The sequence below is a fragment of the Lachnellula hyalina genome, assembly GCF_007821495.1.
Source record: "Lachnellula hyalina strain CBS 185.66 chromosome Unknown contig00134, whole genome shotgun sequence".
Taxonomy (NCBI): domain Eukaryota; kingdom Fungi; phylum Ascomycota; class Leotiomycetes; order Helotiales; family Lachnaceae; genus Lachnellula; species Lachnellula hyalina.
Genome location: NW_022157248.1, coordinates 14,728 through 34,383, shown reverse-complemented (window position 1 = coordinate 34,383; position 19,656 = coordinate 14,728). Strand labels below are relative to the sequence as shown.

The following is a 19,656-nucleotide window of genomic DNA, read 5'->3' as shown; positions in this document are numbered from 1 at the left end:
CGTACGTAATAACATCCGAATTTAGCATAACACTTGATAGTATCATGACCTCAATCTCCGCATCCTATTAGTCCTGGATAAGAGCTTGCAGAAGTCTGGCCTGCTCTTTCCTCGCCTGAAGATCCAACACCTAAAGCCAATGTCAGTATCATGATAAAGCCCACCACCGCCACACCACTCACCTTCTCCGAATCCTTCATCTCTTTCAAAAACACCCCTCTAATCTCCCCAACCTCCTCCTCCATCTTACCAAATGCAACCTCATACTCCGCCTCTCTCAACTGCCCCTCTTTCTTCCATCCCTTTTCCTTACCCCCCTTCCCATCCTCTCCAAAAGCCTCCGCCCCAAAGACCTCGACGCCAAGATTCACATACTCATCCTGGCACTCCTCCCACTTGCTCCAATACTCAGCCAACCGCGCCTCCTCTTTCTCCAACAACTGTTTAAACATCTCAATCTGCTCGCCCATGACAAAAGTCTCCCGAGAACGTTTTCCATCGGCGCGGGTAAAGCTGCTAAAGACTTCTTCATCGACCAACGGCGCAGACAGTGTTATGGCGCTGTCGGAGACTTCTTGGAAGAACGCTTCGTCGGCTTCGCGGGAGGTGGTGAGCGTGGTGGTGAATGATGCGTGGATGTCTGTGAAGGTTGTTTTGGTGCTGGTTAATAAGGCGGTGCGGGCAGTTTCGATACCATCTTGTATATACCAAAACAGAATGTCAGTAATGAATGGTTTTGCTGGGAACAGAAGTGCATTGGTGATGTAGGGTACCTTGGAGATCAAGTAGAAGATTTGGAGGTGAAGGCGAGCGACGACGACGGCGATGCTGGTGTTTCTTCTCACGTGCGTTGGTCTTGGATTTCTTGAACACGCCTGCTACTGAGACGGTCTCCCGGGGCTTTCGGTGCTTTTCAACGGGTTTGGCTTCTTTGATTGGGCGTTGAGCTACCGGACCTGTCCTGGTGTTGTTTCTGATGGCCTTGTTCAGGAATCCATCGTCATGGGGTGAGTGCTGAGCATGTTCTTTGCGGGTTGGTTGGGCGACGTTGCGAGCCATACTGACGCGTGGGAGACTTGCTTGAAGTTTGATGCGTGTTGGTGGAGAGATTCCCTTCCGAAGCTGTTTGGTGTGAAGCTGTTGGTTGTGAGTTCGTTTGGCGAAGGAGGAAGTTGCGTTTACTCGCGAGCTTCTCTTCGTAAGACGAGAACATGGATAGAGGAGTCAGTCGGTTTCGAACAATTCTTTCTGAGTAGTAGAAATCCAGATGAAGCCCAGAACCCTACGAAGCATATTTACCAAATCTTCATGTCATCTCATCTCATATTTTTAGTTGAATTCCTGTTCGTCATTTTTGTCTCGCCATATTCACTCCTATTGGAGCGGGCATTTTCAGCAACTGCCTACACAGCAGCGTTCAATGACTATTTATGCTGTAGATAATTCTTTATGCTTCAAGATTCTGGTATAAGAGTTGCTTCAAGCAATATAATCTGCCACTAGGCCATGGTAAGTAAACAGAAGTAAGAAATTCAATTACCTTGCCCGCTATTCACTCTCAAGTATACAAGAAAATGCTCAAGATGAATGTGTGATGCTTATCCCTACTAGGTGGTAATAAACAACTCTCACTCATGCTATACCGCAATGCAGATCAGATGTTACCTCTTTATGATTATTCAACCCTTCATAAATTCCATCAACCATTGAAGTAGTTAGTAACAGAAAGGAAACACCTAGAAAACTGACAGAACCAAAAAAAAAAACATTTAGTGAAACGAAACTTGAGTAAACCGTGGATTTTGATTTGGAACTACTCCAAGATGTTTATCACAAGGTCTCATCACAAACCTTGCCTCCCAATGATTTTACCCCTACTCCCAAAACTCCAATCCCAATGACATCCCTCATTGCTCAAGACCCAACCTCATCTCAATAACCCCCACAATCTCCTCCCAAGCCTTCATAGCCCCATCCCCCACATCCCCACACGCCAATTCCTTCTCCTGCGGCCTCAGTACCTCAAACCAGCCCTCCCTCCTATCCCCGTCCTCATCCCCAACCCCCCACTCATCCTCTAACACCCGAATCTGCCTCCTCGTAACCGGATGTTTCCACATCGCCGTATTCATCGAAGGCGCCACGACGATCCTCCTCTTCCCTCCTTCGCCTTGCCCTTGCCCTAGCCCCTGAACCACCCCCTCGGTATCCCAAGCCCTCACCACGCTCGTCAACAGATTATCCGCAAACCCCCCCGTAATCTTGGCCAGCGTATTCGCGCTCAGCGGCGCGATAACCAGCACATGCGCCCACCGCCTCAACTCGATATGCAGGATCCCCTGCCCGCGCTTCCACGGATGCACCCACTCATCCTCGTCCTGGAAAATGCCATCCACGTTGCGGATCTGCCGTAGCGAAGCTAGGTGTGGCTGTTCTGCCGACTGCCCCCCGAGGAAGTTGGTCGCGGATTTGGTGAGGATGAGCAGGATTGAGAGATTGGAGTGCGTGGAGAGGGCACGTAGGATGCTGGGGGTTTTTATGGCTGCTACGGAGCCGCTGGCTGCTAATAGTAGATGTTTCTTGCCGTCGGCGGCGTGTGAGGATGCTGTGAAGGGGGGTGGGGTGCCGGATATTTGGGTGCGGTGTTCGTCGTGTTCTGGGTGGATCATTTGTAGCATTTTTGCGGTTTGTAGAAGATGCTATCTTTAATGAGGGGTTTCAAGGTGGTTTATGGGAACTCATTTTTGGTTTTTGGTTATTGGTTTATAGATGGAGAGAGGAACTGATTATCTCCGTCATACGATGTGATGTTCACTCAGCCTTGTCTGATTACTGAGCCTTGATTGGTCAGCCGTATTTGAATTCATCATCAAGCTCTCGGGCAACCCAACTTTATCTTTAAACTTCATCACAAAAGTGCATCATATATCACAAAGATGTTTTCCAGACCTCTATCATCGGTATGCCTCCCAGCTCTAGCTCCTCTACTCCCCGAAAGATAACACTAATAACAGACATCTAGGCATTCCGACAAGCAGCCCGACCAGCTCCAACACTCGCATCCAAGTTCTCCTACCCACGAATCACACCCATAGCCGCGCGCTTCCTCTCCACAGAGACAAAAGCCGCGATCGACAAAGCCGTTAGCTCCGCGCCCGTCGTGCTGTTCATGAAAGGGACTCCGGAAACACCACAGTGCGGGTTCTCAAGGGCCAGCATTCAGATCTTGGGACTGCAGGGTGTTGATCCGGCAAAGTTTACTGCGTTTAATGTGTTGGAGGATAAGGATTTGAGAGCAGGTGTGTAACAGAAGAATAGAAGGCTTGCAGGATATGAAGATTGACTGACTTGTGCAAGGCATCAAGGAGTATTCCGAGTGGCCAACGATACCGCAACTCTACGTCGAGAAAGAGTTTGTGGGTGGATGCGACATCTTGGTGGCGATGCACCAGAATGGGGAGCTAGCTAAGATGTTGGAGGAGAAGAAGGTTTTGATCCCGGCTGAAAGCGAGGCTCCAGCATCGTAGGAGGGGAATATTATATATGTGTATGAATAATGGATTGAAAGCGTTTGAAATACAGCATCAAGTTTCATCCAAGGGTATGTATGAACAGTAAAGTAAGTAAGCAATATTTAGTCTTATACAAAACGCTACGGATAGTTCCAGCTATCTTTCTTTACTTAAGCAACGGCATCTTCTCATCATAAACCCCCACCACCCTTTCCTTCTTCCCCAATTCCCTCTTGAACGCAAGCAACATCCCCACCAACCCTCTCCTCTCCGCCCTCCCATCACCAGTCAGATCAACCGCCCACCGAACACCCACCCCAAACCAAGAAACACTCGTCGCCTTCCCACTCCCAAACACAGTAGCCTTCTCAACCGCCCCCTCTCCAATTCCTATCACAACAATGTAAACAGCTAAAACTTCTTTCTTGCCCCATACCACCGTCTTCACATTCTTTTTCGTCTGCACTCGCACGTTGATTCTATATCCCAGTTCCGGATCCTCAGAACATATAGAACTATTCTCCCACATCAGCTAGCTGCACATAATATCAAACCAGCAAATACAAGTACAAGTGCAAGTGCAAGTGCAACTATACTTACCAACTCTTCGCACCACTTTCCACATCATTCCACAGCGTCTCAACTAAAGCAAGCAATTCCTCTTTCACAGCGCTACTCACAGCCTTATTCCTATCGCCATCCTCTTTACCACAACCGCTTTCCAGATACCACGGTACTTCACAGGCAGTGAGATTTGGCATTGGCTTGTGTTTGAGGGATAGGCGTGTGCGGGATGCGAGGGAGAAGCGCTGGCTTGGTGGGCTGTTTTCATGGTCTCTGGTTTCCGATGTTAGATGTTTGTGAAAGGAAAAGGGGAGAGGGGAAAGGGGACGGAGGATGGTGAAGTTTTACCTCCGGATGCTGGTGAGGGAGAAGTCTGGGAATGGTTTGGATGTTGGTTTGGAAGTCTTGGGTATGGGCTGGGGGGTATTATCAGGTGTTTTCTCGTAGCCGAGACGGTTGAGATATTGTTTGGTGTTGTTTATCAATGCGGGAGACATGATAGATGGGTGGATAATAGATAAACTGAGTTTTTGAAAAGGGTAGATAATAAATGAATAGATAAATGGATAGATGGATGAACGGATGTATAGATGGCGGGATCAAGGCATTAATATAGCAGTCTCCAACAAATAAATCCCCAGCACATTCCCAGTCGAAGCATATACTGACATCCAGCTTAGCCAACCACAAAGCATGCTTTGGTCGTATTTTTAGCCTTCACCGTTGGTAGTGCTAAGCGCCCACCTCATCACAACCTCAATAGTTGATGGCAAGAGGGCCCGAGCTACTGTAGGTCTTCGGAACCGCGAAACCAACACTGATGTCCTATAATGGAATGTTGGGAACTACCCCTTGTTTCAGACCCTTTGCTGGATAGCAAATCGGTAAACTTGATAGCTGAGATATGTCACGGGGCTACAGTTATAATGTGTGCAATGATAATGCATTGCTAGCTATTTCATCTACACCGAAGGTCTGAATATTTACATTGAAAGTCTAATGAAGACGAGCAAGCCTTATGCCACTCTCTCCTCCAAATATGTGCTCCAGGCACCCCTCATCACTTGATTTTTGATATCCTGATGCTAATGCTTGACGCCCTTTCCATTTCTCCAATTGTAACCAAGCCAAATGAAACTCGTAAAGTCGTCTAGCGACTAAATGTCCTATGCCGAGAGATCGACTCCCATGCATCAAGACCGATCGATGATTTATTCGCTGAAGTACCACGTTGCTTGTTGTCGACCGAGAGTCTCCCAGTCAGGGGTCAAGGCCTCGAAGACCGCGTGTGAGAGATCGATGGACGAGTAAGAGCAGTCCCAGCACTTGTCAACAACCTTGGCTTGTACGCTCTGGCCGCCGTAAATAATAGTGACCGTCTTGCCGCAGTATGGGTTTGCGTCGTCTCCAACACCACTGTTTGATTGTGTACCCATCATGTCCTTGGACAGCGCAACTACTTTCTCCACGGTTCCATCGTTAGTAGTGCCACACCCTGACGGCGCAGCTGAGGAATCGGCGGATTCGTAATATGTAATGTCTCCAGCACAGTCTGCCAAGCCGGCTGTACCGCATGTAGGAGTAACAATACCAGTGCCAATTCCATTGTGGCCAGAGCCTGCTAGGGGGGTAGTGGGAATCGTTTGCCCGTGAGAGTCTCCACTGCTAGCAGATGATTGCGCAGATGCGGCGGAAGTAGGCGCAGCTAGGGTTGATGAGCTTGTGGTGGGTGCTACATAAACAGACGTAGATGAGCTTGTGGTGGGTGCTACGTAAACAGACGTAGATGAGCTTGTAGTGGGTGCTACGTAAACAGACGAAGATGAGCTTGAACTCTGGACTGGAACAGGTGCGGCCACAACTGAAGGTACAACGGCTGGAGCCTCGACTTCGGCAGCTTCGACTGCAGCTGCGGATGGTGAGGCTGCGACGGACACAGCGGACGAGACTTGAGAAGCGGCAGCGGTTGCAGGGGCTTGTTCCGCGTCAACCCAGATGGTGGTTGTAATTCCTACTGTCTCTGTGACAGAGACCCAGTCGGTGTGCCAGACAATATCCTTCTTGACGTGTTGGTGTTGATGTTGGCGGTGGGGTTGAGCAATGGCAGCAGTGGCCAGAAGGGTGGTGAGAGCAAGAGTGGTAGATTTCATGATGATGGCGAGCTTGAGTATCTATTTGAAAAGGTTTTGAGAGGTTTTGAGATTGTTGGTTGGAAATGGTTGGTCTGCAATGCAAAGTTCGTAACAAAGGCTGAATGCAACTTCAAGTAGCAACAGGCAGTATGGACAATATGGCGGGGGGCTGGTGAAATGAAGGTGGTGAGAAGCGATATCTCAAAGACTGGAATGGCAAGAATGAATGGATAGATTGCAGACCGAACCTGTGGGCTTGACTTGGGGAAAGGGGGAATAAGGAGGGAAAGGGTGAAGAGGGAAGGAATGTAAAGAAGCGGGAGGCCGTGGAAGATATTTCTACTCTAGCTGCGGCCCGTAAAAAAGGTGGAGGGGGGAGTGGAGTGAGAGAGGAACAAAGCGAAGGGTGCGCTGGCATGATTGGTCCACGAGGATCAGGATCAGGATCTGGATGCAGGCACCGTACTTTTGCAGCCAACCAGTGAATGTAAAAACGATTTCACCCCGGTGAGAGCAGTGTACCCACCAGCCTAGAGTAGCCAACCTCCCCTGTCTTGGCCATCTCACAGGCGAGTCAGCGTCCATCCTCATGTCCAGCCCTCAAGCATCTTCAGCTAATACTCCGTATAGGTCCCAGCACTTGCCGGCAGCACTGTTTGTTTGCAGCCTCACTTGATCAGTTGATTTGTTTCCCCTTAGTTTTCCTTGCTTTCCTTTCTCCTTTTCCCCTCTCCCCTACCCTTTCCTTTTTCTTCCACTCACTCACAGCAGGTTGAGCAACACGATCCATCCACAGTTGAGTTGGCATTGCAGTTTCTGTGTTGTACTGCGGGTGCGGTGAAAACTCTACTATACTACTCGACTCGACTCGTTTGTATCCTGGTGCTCGCTCGAGCACTCAAGTGGGTGTTCAGCGTGGCTTTCTGGTTGGTCGCATGTTTCTGAAACAGTGAAACAGTGAAACAGCCAGCCTACTTCGTACCCCGTACGCCGTATAGTCCGTAGCGTAGCCCAGGCCCACCTCACTCTACCTCGGGAGGAACAGTACTGTATACACAGTACAGTCAAGATGAATTGAGCCAGTTCATCACTCACAAGTAAGGAGGAATCACCACCATACTATTATCTCGTCCGTTTGTCTAACGCAAGAAGTCTCTTCTAGGGCTTTGCTTTGCTCCTTGCTAGTGTCAAGGTCGATGCGATGAGTACGGTATGAATGTGTTTTTGTTTCAAGTTTTACCTACAATTTTCACGTGCGTTTCTATTTCGGGGACGACATGAACGAGGCTGTATGGGTTACAAAGTCGCCATCTGCTCGATGGAGCTCAACAATGGATTTTAGAAGATTGTTTGAATACGATTATGAAGTTTCCCAATTTACCCTCCTTCATTATTATCAATGAAAAGGCGAGCACGATACCTCGTATAAGACAGGGATGCAGATTTCGCGAGTGGCTGAGCAACTTTCCTTAAATTTGGACAGTATTGAAAATGAGCATTATCCCGACAAACATGCATGTGCGTTCAGAGAGGCGTAACGTCACTTCACCCAAAATCCATCCATTTACAAAAGGGGAACATTCTTAAGATGAAGTCATCAAGCCGCGTCGCCTCAAGGATCCAAACCGATCCTGAGCAAGAATAGGTTGCCGAATTCGAATAACCTTTCCGAGCCCCTATCATGTGGACCTTTAGGTGTACCAGCCAGCAGCTCTTCATGCGCGAATGTGCTTACGCTTCAGCCCAGATGTCTCGTCTCGGGAATTGTACGATCGTCTAGCTATAAGGGATTTTGCACGATTGTAACCTCAGACTACTTTCTGTCCACTGTCCAACTCAGTTGTCACGCGAGGTGTTACGGCTCCTCAAGCCTAATATTCCCCGTGAGTGATTGAAACATCCCGAAGAGAGTCCCCCACTTTGATGATCAGATAGTTTTCTTGAATCGAGATTTGTTTAGCGTCGAACCCTCTCTCACTCGCAAATAGTTCACGTCTAGGCCCACCCGATATAGATCTCTCAATTATATTGGTCTTTCGAATAATTCAACCTGCGTCCGGCATTCTATGTTTTGTCCTCTGGACTCTCTAAATTTGGCCATAGTTTTGTGCCCCTACTCTGCGCCTTCCCGATCGAGACGACTGCTTGAAGTTCTGGGAAAGCACGTTGTGACGCTGGTCTTGACAAAGTAATTGAGAAAGCCTTTGGTATATGCAAGTGTCGCACTGGGGCTCTTTATTTAGCATTGCTTAAGAATCTCGTTGCGTTTCACGCGTTTTAGCTTGTACAGGTGTACAGTATTCAAAGAATACCCGGCTATTGTGTTGTCTTCGTTTCTCGATTCGAATGCTTCGTCGCACATTGTGCCTTCATCGAGGCGAGCTGGGCTCCGGAAACCCAATGGGCCTACCCGAAGCTTACTTGGTGGTATTGTGTATAAATGTAATGGTTACGAACAATTTATGTTGGCTTTTCTTGGTATTTCCCCATAGCAAGTTCAACTCTTTCCGTGTCATCTAATGTTTTCAATGTGCAATGTTCAAATTTAAATTTTGATTGTGACTTCATTATCGGAAAACTCCATATTCCAATCAGATGTGAATTCTTATGTACTTTAATTTGCACTAGTCTCAGCCTCATTATATCTACTTTATGAAGTTATGTATTGCAGGCCATGTTTATTAAAAGTACAAGCCTCTCTCCTTACTCCACACAGCCACCGAGAAGTACAAACCATACTTCTTTGACCATTGCATTTCGTCAGTACTCTCCCTCAAGTTTCAATCTTCTGTCATTTAAGTACACATAGTCCGGCATGGCTTTTCTAACCCGTTCCTCCATCTTCGAGCCAGCCCGCTCGCCAAACTCTTCACGCCACTTTTTGGCTTCCACCTCGATATCGATATTCCTAGCAGCCTTGTCCTGGAGGACTCCCGAAGATGCATTTATCGTCGACGTGAATCTCTTCACGACGGGATTTTTGATGGCTGCAAGCTCCTCTGGGGACTTGGCATCCCAGGTGAACTTCAACTTCTCGGGGTCTAACCCAACCAGTTCACAATAGCGGAAAAGCACCTCTGGTCTTTGAATAACATCATCAGCCTCCAAAATGATAGGCTCAATGCCCAGCGCGTCTTTATAGCAGTCATAGAGCGAGCGCGTCCAATAGAACGTGCTAAAAGCACCCGCCTCTTCGATCATCCTGTCCTCAGTATATCCGGACGAATCCACCAGCCCACGATAATGCGACGGAAAAACCAAAGCCGGATGCCTGACCGTAAAAGTCGGCAGCCAGCTCCTCAAATACTCATCCGGGAATATCGTATTGTTCGCCTCACTGCGCTCAGCACTAAAACCCTCCGGGACTTTGATCGACCACGGCTCCTCATTCGCAGAATCTTCACCAAACTGGAATCGGCTCTGAGCTACCGGGTCCGCGAGCACATAGCTATGTTCCTTGAAGAACGCAGCCTTACCTTCTTCCCTCGCACTCTCGACATACTCCTCAATCTCATCGAAGCCCTGCTGTAGTTTCTGCCTCACGCCATTTCGCTCTTCCTCGGTCCATTCGCACACACGCTTGGTTTGGAGTCCGTTATCAACGATGTGGAATTTTGCGGGTATGAAGAAGTTTCCGCCGCGGCGGTTGGGGGCCATTGCTGCTACGGAGGGCTGGGCGTCAAGGTTGAGAATCTTGATGAAGAGCGAGGAGGCTGTTCGGGGGTAGGTTATTAGGATACAACGACGGGGTTCGAATATGGAACCCATGATGTTCTGGCTGTTGGAATGATACCGAGGTAAGATTGAAGTGAGATTGGAGTTTCTTGGAATATCACAGGGCGAAATGGGGAATGATTTTATAGAAGCCTCACGGGCATTTTTTAATGCCCGGCTATGAGAGCTTCAGACGATAGCATTTTAGGAAACGCTTTCATCATCAACCTGCTTTTAGTAGCTACCGTCTCCCTCCCCCTAGTGTAAAAGTCAAACATTTACGTGAATTGCCACCCAAAAAAACCAAACTCCAAACCACAAATGGAAGATAATACCAGATAAGATTTCCCCCGTCGAAGTAGTCGTACATATCATACAGTATACTAGCACGGTCATTCATAATCCAGAACGCCTTACATTCCATTCTTCTCACATGCACGTGGCACGCATCAGCAATGCCTTGTACAAGTAACGTCAACATCGTGAAGTCGCGTTGCTTTAAAAACAGCATAGCCCCGGAGGATTAGATCTGCAATAACCAGAGCGACGGCCTTCCTAATACGGCACTACGTGAAGCCTATATCCTTGTACGACCCTTATCTGCGTACATATATTTCGTAGTAAGCCCGACCGAAACTGAAACCTGCCTGATGTAGTTGAAGGGCATCTATCTCATGGGGTCGAATCGAAGAGCGACGGTTACCAGAACTGTCCGTCATGGTTGCGGATCTATGGCGGTATTATTCACTTCCTGAGTTCAGGGTTGCTTATTTATTCCTTCTTTTGTGCCCGCTTCCCACAACAAGGGATCAAGTACTTTTGTTTTTACAGTCATGTAGTTTTATATCGTTGTTGTAAACCTAATCTCTCATCTAATGTTCAGGCTTTCACGACTTGCTGTTGCGCTTCCAGAAGAGGATCATATTAAGCGAGATAGAAAAGGGGCTGGCTGTTGCTGGCTGGGTCGACCGTACAGAAACCACTTAATTGAGCACAACGACGCTTTCTTCGCAACTCAGGATCGTTTAATTTGACTCTTCTTTTGATGAATATCTCCCTCCAAGGTCCTTAGGAAGTTTACCCTGTCATTGTTCATATCTCTTAGTAAGTTTTCACATCACTCGCGGTCGTTGTAGAATGGAAAAAGCTAGGAAATTAAGAGGTCAACTAACACGCGCAGAAATGTTTAAAGATATAATAGAACTCGAAAATAAGTTATATTGCTATCTTATAGTAGGACGCCCGGAGCATATACTTTCAGTTTCACTTTCATGACCCTATCTGCTCTTAGTTTACAAAAGCCAAGCCATCCAGAAAACCACTCTTCATTCCTTCGGAATTAGGTGCAGCTTTACCTCATTGCGGAATGGTCAACGGTACGTATTCATAGAGCATGCAAGCCAACTGGGGTTGGTTGGTTTTTGACCCAACAAGCCGTTGCTGCCTGGATGTTGTTGACCCCACAACGAGAATGCCTACACTTTCTCGAATGTTATCTCTCTCAAAATATGTACTAAAGACGTGAGATAAACTAGGGGCGTATTATCAAGGCCAATTTCGGGTCAGCCGATGAATTGCGCCCGTTTAAACTAACAAGTATTGACAAAAATCGGCTCCGCACAAAAGTCGGGTCGGCAACGCAACAGATAATTATCTACGAGACGCACCTTCCTGCATTATCTTTCTAGCCCGTCGGACTTTCGGACTGTGCCCGAGAAACTGGGAACCATGACCGAGAAAGCAGATTATTGCACCGATCCGTGCGTGGTGGCTGGCGAAGTTGGAAAGAACGACTGGGAAAAAGGTACTTTAAGCAGAGAAGAGTGAATATACACCATACCATACCTAGCTCTGAATTCTCCCATCTTATTGGCAGAAGGTCTCCTAACAGCTGGGTCCGGGTCGAGGCCGCGAAAATTCCATCCCCATGACTCTGGAAAGACCCCTCCTTCCCATAACACTGGGCACGTTGGTCTGGGTTTCGAAATTCCAACAGCATGGTAAGGTTTGACCACCTGACACGTTTTTAGTCCCCGAGGATTCATTCCCATTCGCTCCTATTACGAGACCATTTTGCTAATTGTTGGTGGTGAGACTCGTTGACCAATGCTCGTGAGACTGGATTTCCACCACGAGCTGGCCGTGTTGGTGGCTGAGGCAACCAACATTGGAACAACACCACGGGATCAACATAAGCATTGGAAGCAATAAACAGGAATGGCTGTTGAATGAAGGGGATTGCAACTTCCATCTATGGATATGAAGACTTACAGTATGACTCAAACAGTTATTGTTTCTTCTCCCCTCCTACGCGCACGAAAAAGGGGTAGCAACATATCACAGGATTGCACTTGCATCGCAGAAGACTAAATAATCAAAAAGCGGCGGCTTCTCAGCCCGTTTGAAACACTCCCATCATTGACAATACGTACAACATTACCTACAACATTAACGCTGAATCGCTCAACGAGGAGGGTATTGCCGGGACTTCCACGAATGGCAAGAACCAAACGCAGAGGCCTTCGCGAAATCCCAGTAAGATGAATGCCACTAACAAAGTACATTTCGGCGTCGATACGCCCCCCAACCAACGATATTAGAAGCAGAGCTCCCATGGGTCACCGACAAGATCTAGAGATCCACCCCACCCAATCTCATTTACCAAATGATGGCAAACAATGGTAGCAGGTCTCCAACACCGTTCCTTGTAATGCCATGTGCTACTTAAACATTAAAAAATGCGGGGATATAGCACGCACTCGCGTATGCAACCCATTTTGAGGGATCACCTCCGGGTTGGATAACCTCGTTGGAGGCGCCCTGACTGCTTGCCCGTTGAGATTTCCCAAATGAAATGCTCGCGTAACTTCTAAATATACTCACAGAATCAAGAGCCAGCGCCACTGGGGTTGACTTGGAAGTACTTGCTTGCTGACTGCAGCGTTTTTACGGGGATGAAATGTGACGAGAATGAAGACTCTGCATTCTTGTAACGGAATGTTGACGTCTACTGACACGGGCAATATAAGGTAGGTCTCTTGGCTGATGGGATGAATAGACTATGTCCATTAATAGACCAGAAACACCGACTCACGCCCATAGACGCCGGTACCCACAGCGGTGTATCATCTCAAGGCAGTCCTTGCCGGATCTGGATGGGTTGGCACCCGAGAGTTGGCGCTTCAATGGATAAACTTGAGGCGACATCCAACTGCATGAGCGCCTATAGATGCATCTCCATAGCCCTATCAGCCTCATGACGTCTGGGTTACATCAATATCTTTTGACAGATTGCCTCCGCAGATGTCATGGCGATCGAGCCCAGCCCTAAGCCACTAGAATGACGAGATAATCTCCGAATATGCGAGGCAACAGATAAACTCACTCCAGCGAGACGCTTTGTAGGGCATCTGTGCATGAATTCTGAGCCGCGACGCAGGTACAGAAGCTAAATAAGCTTGTTCGAGGTAGAACGGCCGTTTGGTCGCATGGAACGCGGGCCGGGCGTTGGAGACTGCCTTCATGGTGTAGTGGGAAGCATTTGGATGGAGAGAGTGTATCTAAATCGGGATGTTGCTGTTGACAGGTCGTGAGCGTTTACAGAAAAGGGGGAGCTTCGAAGGCGCTTAGACGGCGGCTAAGGAGCAGGTTGATGATTGGAAATCGAGAGGTCTTTCTGTTTATGATGCCTGTTTGTGCATTCTTCATCTGGTAAACCCCAATAGATATTGATACTGTAAAGAATCTCACAACCAAAGTCTATTCCTACTGAAAGCTCATCGCTGAATGACTGGCAGTCGTTCGGAACTCTTGATACACGTGACGGGTGTGACGGTTTGAGCCAACTCAACTTCCGCGAGTCGGAAATAGACAAATGTCCGCGTTAATGGACGGCGAAGCCGGGCGATTGTGACAACACTAACGTGAAACCTTTTGCATGTATGTACCGCAAAGGCACCAATCCTACCCACCGTACTCCGGCAATGCCATGTAATAATGCGAAAGAAGTATAGTTTTGGGCGGCTAAAGCACAGGCTCACAAGACCACGAGAAAAAGCAAGCCACTCCACAGACTTATGCAGGCAACCCCACGAAATGCTAAACTTATTGGCCGACCTTCCAATTTGTCGCACACCCTTTATCAGAGGATCAACAGACGTTTAGTCTGGGTGCGATGTGTATGCGGTGGAGAGGCACAGAGTTACCAACTGAATTCTGAGTATCACTGTCGCGGCCACCCTCCTGAAGGGCTCGGGACACCATCGAGAGGTAGTAGGCTGGCTGGGCGCGGGCCACTATCCAGACCGCGCTTAATCGAGTAAGAGTCGAGTCGCAACTTGCAATTGGAGGCTGGATTCCGAGGGCTTTTGAACTTCCAAACTTTCTCCGAGAACTTGATGCAGGCTGACCAGATATTTGACCATCCTTGAACAGGTGAGGAGCCCCAGCGGCTCGTATCAACGACCTGTCGATCACGGCGACGCTATGGTATTTGCCGGCAGTATTACGATAGTTCTTACTCCGTACAGGAACCTCCACAGTAGTAGTCCACATGAAAAATGCCAGTTGGTGTACTCGTAGTTTGCTTGTGTACAGATGCGAACCTTATTTGCCACGAGTCGATTCGATGACCTACAGCACTCCCAAATCCGAGGGGTTACATAGGTAGTCGTAGCCTGGCTACTGGCGAATAGCAGGATTCGCTTGTTATAATTCGTCTTCGGCCCCTCCCCTCCTTCCCTGCCGCTGCAGTGCTGCAGTGCTGCTGCGCTTCAAGCAAGAAGTCTCAGACGCCGCTCGGCAAAGGAAAGGATTATTGACGCTGCAAGCGGATCGTCGATGCTGTGCCTCAAGAGTACTCGTGCCTCGACCTGCTCATGATAGTTATTGTACCGCTGGTGGCGCCCTATGGACTTGGTCGCCTCTCAACCCGGCAATGCAGCTATCGATACTTGCTGGAATCGAATTCATAGAGCATTTCATATAATTCTTTAGTGGACGTTGTGTAATCCCCAAAATCTATTTATTGTCGGCAATCCTTGCACAGATCCCCTCGGAATAATGTTTCATCCCACATCATCTTGGGACTTCGACACGGATCGCTCACCAAATCGTCTTATTTATGCGCCGTGAACACAAACTTGACAAGGATCGAAGCAGTTTACGAAGTCCTGTAACTCCAAACAGCGCCGCGCGCCGCATTTCTAATCGGCGAACAAACTTGCCTCTTGTGATATCTAGCCCTACCTGGTGACTAAATTCTCTGTGGAAAGGTCTCAGCCTGGTCAAGACGCCCGAGTCTCCACTTATTGGCGGATGTAGTCGTGGTCGTGGAGGTTGGGACACAGCCTCTGAGAGTCGCGTCCTCTGCGCCAATGTCAGCTTCTGGGCTCTCTGTGTCGACACAAACGAGGTACAGAGCGACGAAATGATCTGTGTGAAGATTAATACAGCAGGAACGGGCTTGTGCACTGTTTTCTAAAGGTTGGCAGCCTTGCCTAATCGAGATAACCGCCGAAGCTGCGGCAACCAATGGGGCGGCTCAGCAGGGATGCTGAAGCTCTCGCGGGTAGTACGCCAGAGTGTGATGCAGTTCAAAGCAGCAGCCAACCGCTCAGCTCGAGTCGTTGATGTTGTTGAGGGTCGAGCGGACGCGCAGGAGGGGTGGACAGAACCTGGTAATGAGTACGCAGCAACATAGGTGTGCTCTGTACGAAGTTCTGCACGGAACTTCGAACATGTCATGTCGTCGTCGAGCTTCGAGTGATTTGCCGGCGCCAGGCTGGGATGCTTCCCATATTTCCGAGAAGCTTACTACGGAGGACTGCTGTAGAGCGCGACCCAAAAATGATATGCACCTCATCTCACTCTGCCCCCGGTCATCACAGTTGATCCCCATCCCCGCCCCCTCCTTGCCCTTCGAATGTGAAATGTATGTACGAGGTAAGCCGTAATTTAAGTTACCATGTGCGGTGGCTGTTGGAACATGCCATGGCACGCTTGGACCGTGGGCGCTTCAGGACTGATGCTATACGTACCTAGGTAGATTACCTGTAGGCAGTCCGAAGTTTACTGGCTGACTTTAGCAAGTAAGTGCTGCCGGACTCGGACTGTGACTGTAATGCGACTGGACGGCGATTAAATAAGGCATGTTTAGTCTGACGCAGTGAGCGGAGGGGAGGGGGGAGGGCGAGGAGGCCAGAAGCTGAACCATCCCATCCCAAGCCTCTAGGGCTCTCTTTTAGCGATGTGTGGTCCCGCAATAGGCGCGCGATATGGGTTCCGCTTTAAAAGCCACAGGCCCCATGACGATTTCAGGACAGGCCCAGCGTCAATATATTGGCAGCGGGCAGCCCAACGGCTGAAATATTCTCTGCGTCGTCCGCTACCAAACCGCTGGGTCTCCAAGGTCGTCAAGTTTCGCCATTATTCTATTTTGACCCGTACCTGTCTCCTCCCAGCAGCCATCTCCATACAACTGCGGTAATAGCAGACTCGCAAGGAATTCGACCCAATTTATTTGTCTGCAGTGCAGAGAGTGTCAGCGCAACCCAGGCAACCCAGGCAAGGCAAGGCAAGGCAAAGCAGGCCGGCCGGCCGAACAAGCAAACAGGCCGTGTCATAAAACAGCGTCGCCGAGGAAGGATTCTTGGTTTGAATCGGTTTCACTTCCCTCTCTTCTAAATTTATCGCGGCTGAGCCACGTGAATTGAGCGAGCGAGTGAGTAAACGAACAATTGAACTGGACTGGAAACTGCAAGAAGCAAGCCAGAGAACTTCCGATTACTTTGCGCGCATACGGGGAAAAAATAAAGGCTTTGGAAGAATTTGAGGAACTGGACGCTGCATTCCCTTGAAGAAGTCATTGTTACCCAACGCAGGCTTATCTAGATTCGCTTCAACCGCCAGCTCGCGCCAATCGACTCCAATCGACCGTGAAGAGGAAGGAAGAAAACTAGGAACCGTAGACGTGAGCAGTTGCTCATTTGGAAGGGGATTGGCAAAGCAGAGTCAAGATTTCGATTGTCCCTAGATCGTCGCGGCAATCTAGACGCAGGAAGGGAAGGAAGGAAGCGAGAAGAGTACCAGAGCGCCACCCAAGCTTTCGGATCAGTGGAAGCAGAAATAATTTGTGCTTCAAAACTACACACCTCAGTTTAGGCGTTCTATTTATTTGTTCGGTCGGAACCGAAATCTACTGACATCATATACGCCCATCTCACCAGCCCTTCAGCTAGCAAACTGGCTCAAGTACGAGCTCCCGTTCAGTTGGGTATTACGCTTCTGCATCCAGGGGGCAGTTCACCTTCGCTGAAGTTCCCTAACAGGACGGCGCCAGTACAGAGCCCAATAAAACGGCAGGACCTTGTTAGTCTAGCTAGGGAGATTTTGGGGGGAGTTGTTGAGACGGAAAAGGAACCAGAAGACCTTATTGACCTGAAGATGGCTTCCGAAGAAGACAGTATTGTTGTACAGACGGAATCACCAACGTCACGATTTACCGCTGTAAATGGAGCTGAGCCGGTGGCAGGTTCAACGAACGGAATGAACGGGAATGGGAACGGGAATGGAATTGGGAATGGAACTGGAAACGAGTCTTCGAGAAGAGGGTCCGACGAGAGGCCTAATGGGCAACCAAGAATTACGCCTCCAGGACAAGAAAAGTTGACAATCACAACGAACACCCAAAGAGAGGATTGGATATCTCCAGCTAGCGGGGAACGAAATTCCGGCAATTCCTACCCAAGTGGCACTTCTTATACAGACGCAGAATTATCACACAAACGCAAGAGGTCAGGCTCCTTGGATCCGAATTCGTCTTCAGCTAATTCGTATCATACCCACAACCTGCCATCATCAGCAAAGGAAACACCTACTACTGCAAGTACCGAGCCAGATGGACCTCGAGAGGAGAGCCTTCGCCCTCCACCTCAGTCAGACTCTCGAGATCCTTATGGATCAGATGCCCAATATAGGCATGCTTTTGGCGAAGATCATCGCAGTCATGACCATGATGACCCCTGGCCCTCCCGTCAATACTCTCAACAGGGGCAAATCACCTCAGATGAGCACCTTTCAGAAGTTCTCCAGCGAGCCTCTCAAGGCCTAGATCCGCAACACCGTGACTATGATCGGATGAGTCCTGGTGATGATGATAGATCCAATATTTATGGTGGGTATGGTCACGACAGAAGGGAGATGTCAGTACAATCGGATCCGAAGAAAAGGAAGAGAAATTTCAGCAACCGAACCAAAACTGGTTGCATGACTTGCAGGAGACGCAAGAAGAAATGCGACGAGACCAAACCAGAGTGTAAGTTATTAAACCATTCTTCTAATTACGAGTTTTAGGACTTATGCTCACATGTGAGGTAGGCAATAATTGTCTTCGTGGCGGGTTTGTCTGTTCGGGGTATCAACAACGAGGACACTGGCCAAAAACCGAACAAAAACATCAACCTATTCCTCTCCAATCTAAAACGGATTATGAAAATGCATACGGCCAATCATCCCCCTATCCTTCGCACCACCTAGGACATTCACGAAGAGAACCGTTGCCCGGTTACCGTGGTCAAGGCCTTCGAGTCGACCCTCAACATGGCCGACCCATCGGTCTGGACGATGATCAACCCAGCGCGTCAACAATCCCCAGTGCTTCTGTAACAAGTCCCGAAAATAGTAGACTGTCAGCCATCTCTTATTCTCAGCAAACGCCAACTCCTATAACAGCCACTAGTAGTGCGTATCCTGATCGAGGACTGAAAACACCATTTGAACGCCTAGGCCCTCTTCACGACCTCAGCCGACAAGATTCCGACTCTGGAACACCACAATCCGCTTCCTCCAATTTACCGCAGCTCCTCCATCCCCAAATGCATTCTTCAGCAGAGAGCCCACACAGCAACCCGCAAGTCGCCGCGCAACTGGCCTTATCGAACCTTGCCTCGACAAGAAGAGAGCGGACGCAGAAAGAAGAGATGCTTTCTGGGCGTCACTACTTCCCATTCGACAAGGAGCTCGTTCTCGAACGCGAGCGTTGCAACGGTGCCTGCTGGCGCTTTAACAGCAGCACAAATCCCAATAATGGCGTCTCTCCAGAGGAACGTGCTCGTCTCTTCAGGGATATACTTCAACCTCGCGAGCATGTCATTTCGCCGACCCAAGCCTCATCCGTGAACCCCATTGGCCGAGTCGGCGACAACGTTGTTGTCGAGGCACCTTTCAACTGCGATTACGGCTACAATATCTCCATTGGTCAAGATGTTGCCATCGGCAAGAACTGCACTATTCTCGACACATGCGAAGTCAAGATTGGAGACCGCTGCAACATCGGACCGAACGTCAATGTCTACACGGCGACACTGCCCATTGATCCTAAGCGGAGACTGGGATCCCGGGGCCCGAGTCTGGGCAGGAAAATAAATATTGATGCGGACTGCTGGATTGGTGGTGGTGTGACTATCCTGCCTGGTCTCACGATTGGCAAGGGCAGCACAGTGGGAGCAGGCTCGATTGTCACGAGGGTATGCTACTATTTATATCTGCATGTAGATTTGGAAATGTACTAACGCACTCAATAGGACGTCCCGCCATACACCGTCGTCTGTGGCAATCCAGCCCGTGTCATGAGAGGTATTCACGAATGATAGATTTCACCTTGTCGAAAGTTTGAATCGAACCACCACACCACTCATGGGATCTAGGTCGTGACGTTCCCTCGTCATCGAAACGAA

At 48.9% G+C, this 19,656-nt stretch overlaps 4 protein-coding genes across 4 annotated transcripts; 2 read left to right on the top strand and 2 right to left on the bottom strand.

Annotated features, from left to right (window-relative positions):
- Positions 1–50: 50 nt before the first annotated feature.
- On the bottom strand, positions 51–1,059 carry LHYA1_G006352 (uncharacterized protein; the record flags this gene model as incomplete). The annotated part of the gene is made up of 2 exons (XM_031151291.1): positions 51–640; positions 774–1,059. The coding sequence occupies 2 exons, from the start codon at positions 1,057–1,059 to the stop codon at positions 51–53; spliced, it is 876 nt and encodes a 291-aa protein (XP_031003141.1).
- Positions 1,060–1,907: 848 nt separating this feature from the next.
- On the bottom strand, positions 1,908–2,678 carry LHYA1_G006351 (putative thymidylate synthase; the record flags this gene model as incomplete). The annotated part of the gene is made up of 1 exon (XM_031151290.1): positions 1,908–2,678. The coding sequence occupies one exon, from the start codon at positions 2,676–2,678 to the stop codon at positions 1,908–1,910; it is 771 nt and encodes a 256-aa protein (XP_031003144.1).
- Positions 2,679–2,918: 240 nt separating this feature from the next.
- On the top strand, positions 2,919–3,527 carry GRX5 (Monothiol glutaredoxin-5, mitochondrial; the record flags this gene model as incomplete). Its single annotated transcript, XM_031151289.1, has 3 exons — positions 2,919–2,960; positions 3,023–3,299; positions 3,358–3,527. Coding segments are annotated over 3 exons (489 nt in total), but the record flags the coding sequence as incomplete, so codon positions are not given.
- A 12,642-nt stretch (positions 3,528–16,169) lies between these two features.
- nodL (Nodulation protein L) lies at positions 16,170–19,569 on the top strand (the record flags this gene model as incomplete). The annotated part of the gene is made up of 6 exons (XM_031151288.1): positions 16,170–16,405; positions 16,453–16,574; positions 16,804–16,892; positions 17,084–18,236; positions 18,299–19,446; positions 19,504–19,569. 6 exons carry the CDS (start codon positions 16,170–16,172, stop codon positions 19,567–19,569), a joined length of 2,814 nt encoding a protein of 937 aa, XP_031003129.1.
- Between the last annotated feature and the right edge of the window lie 87 nt (positions 19,570–19,656).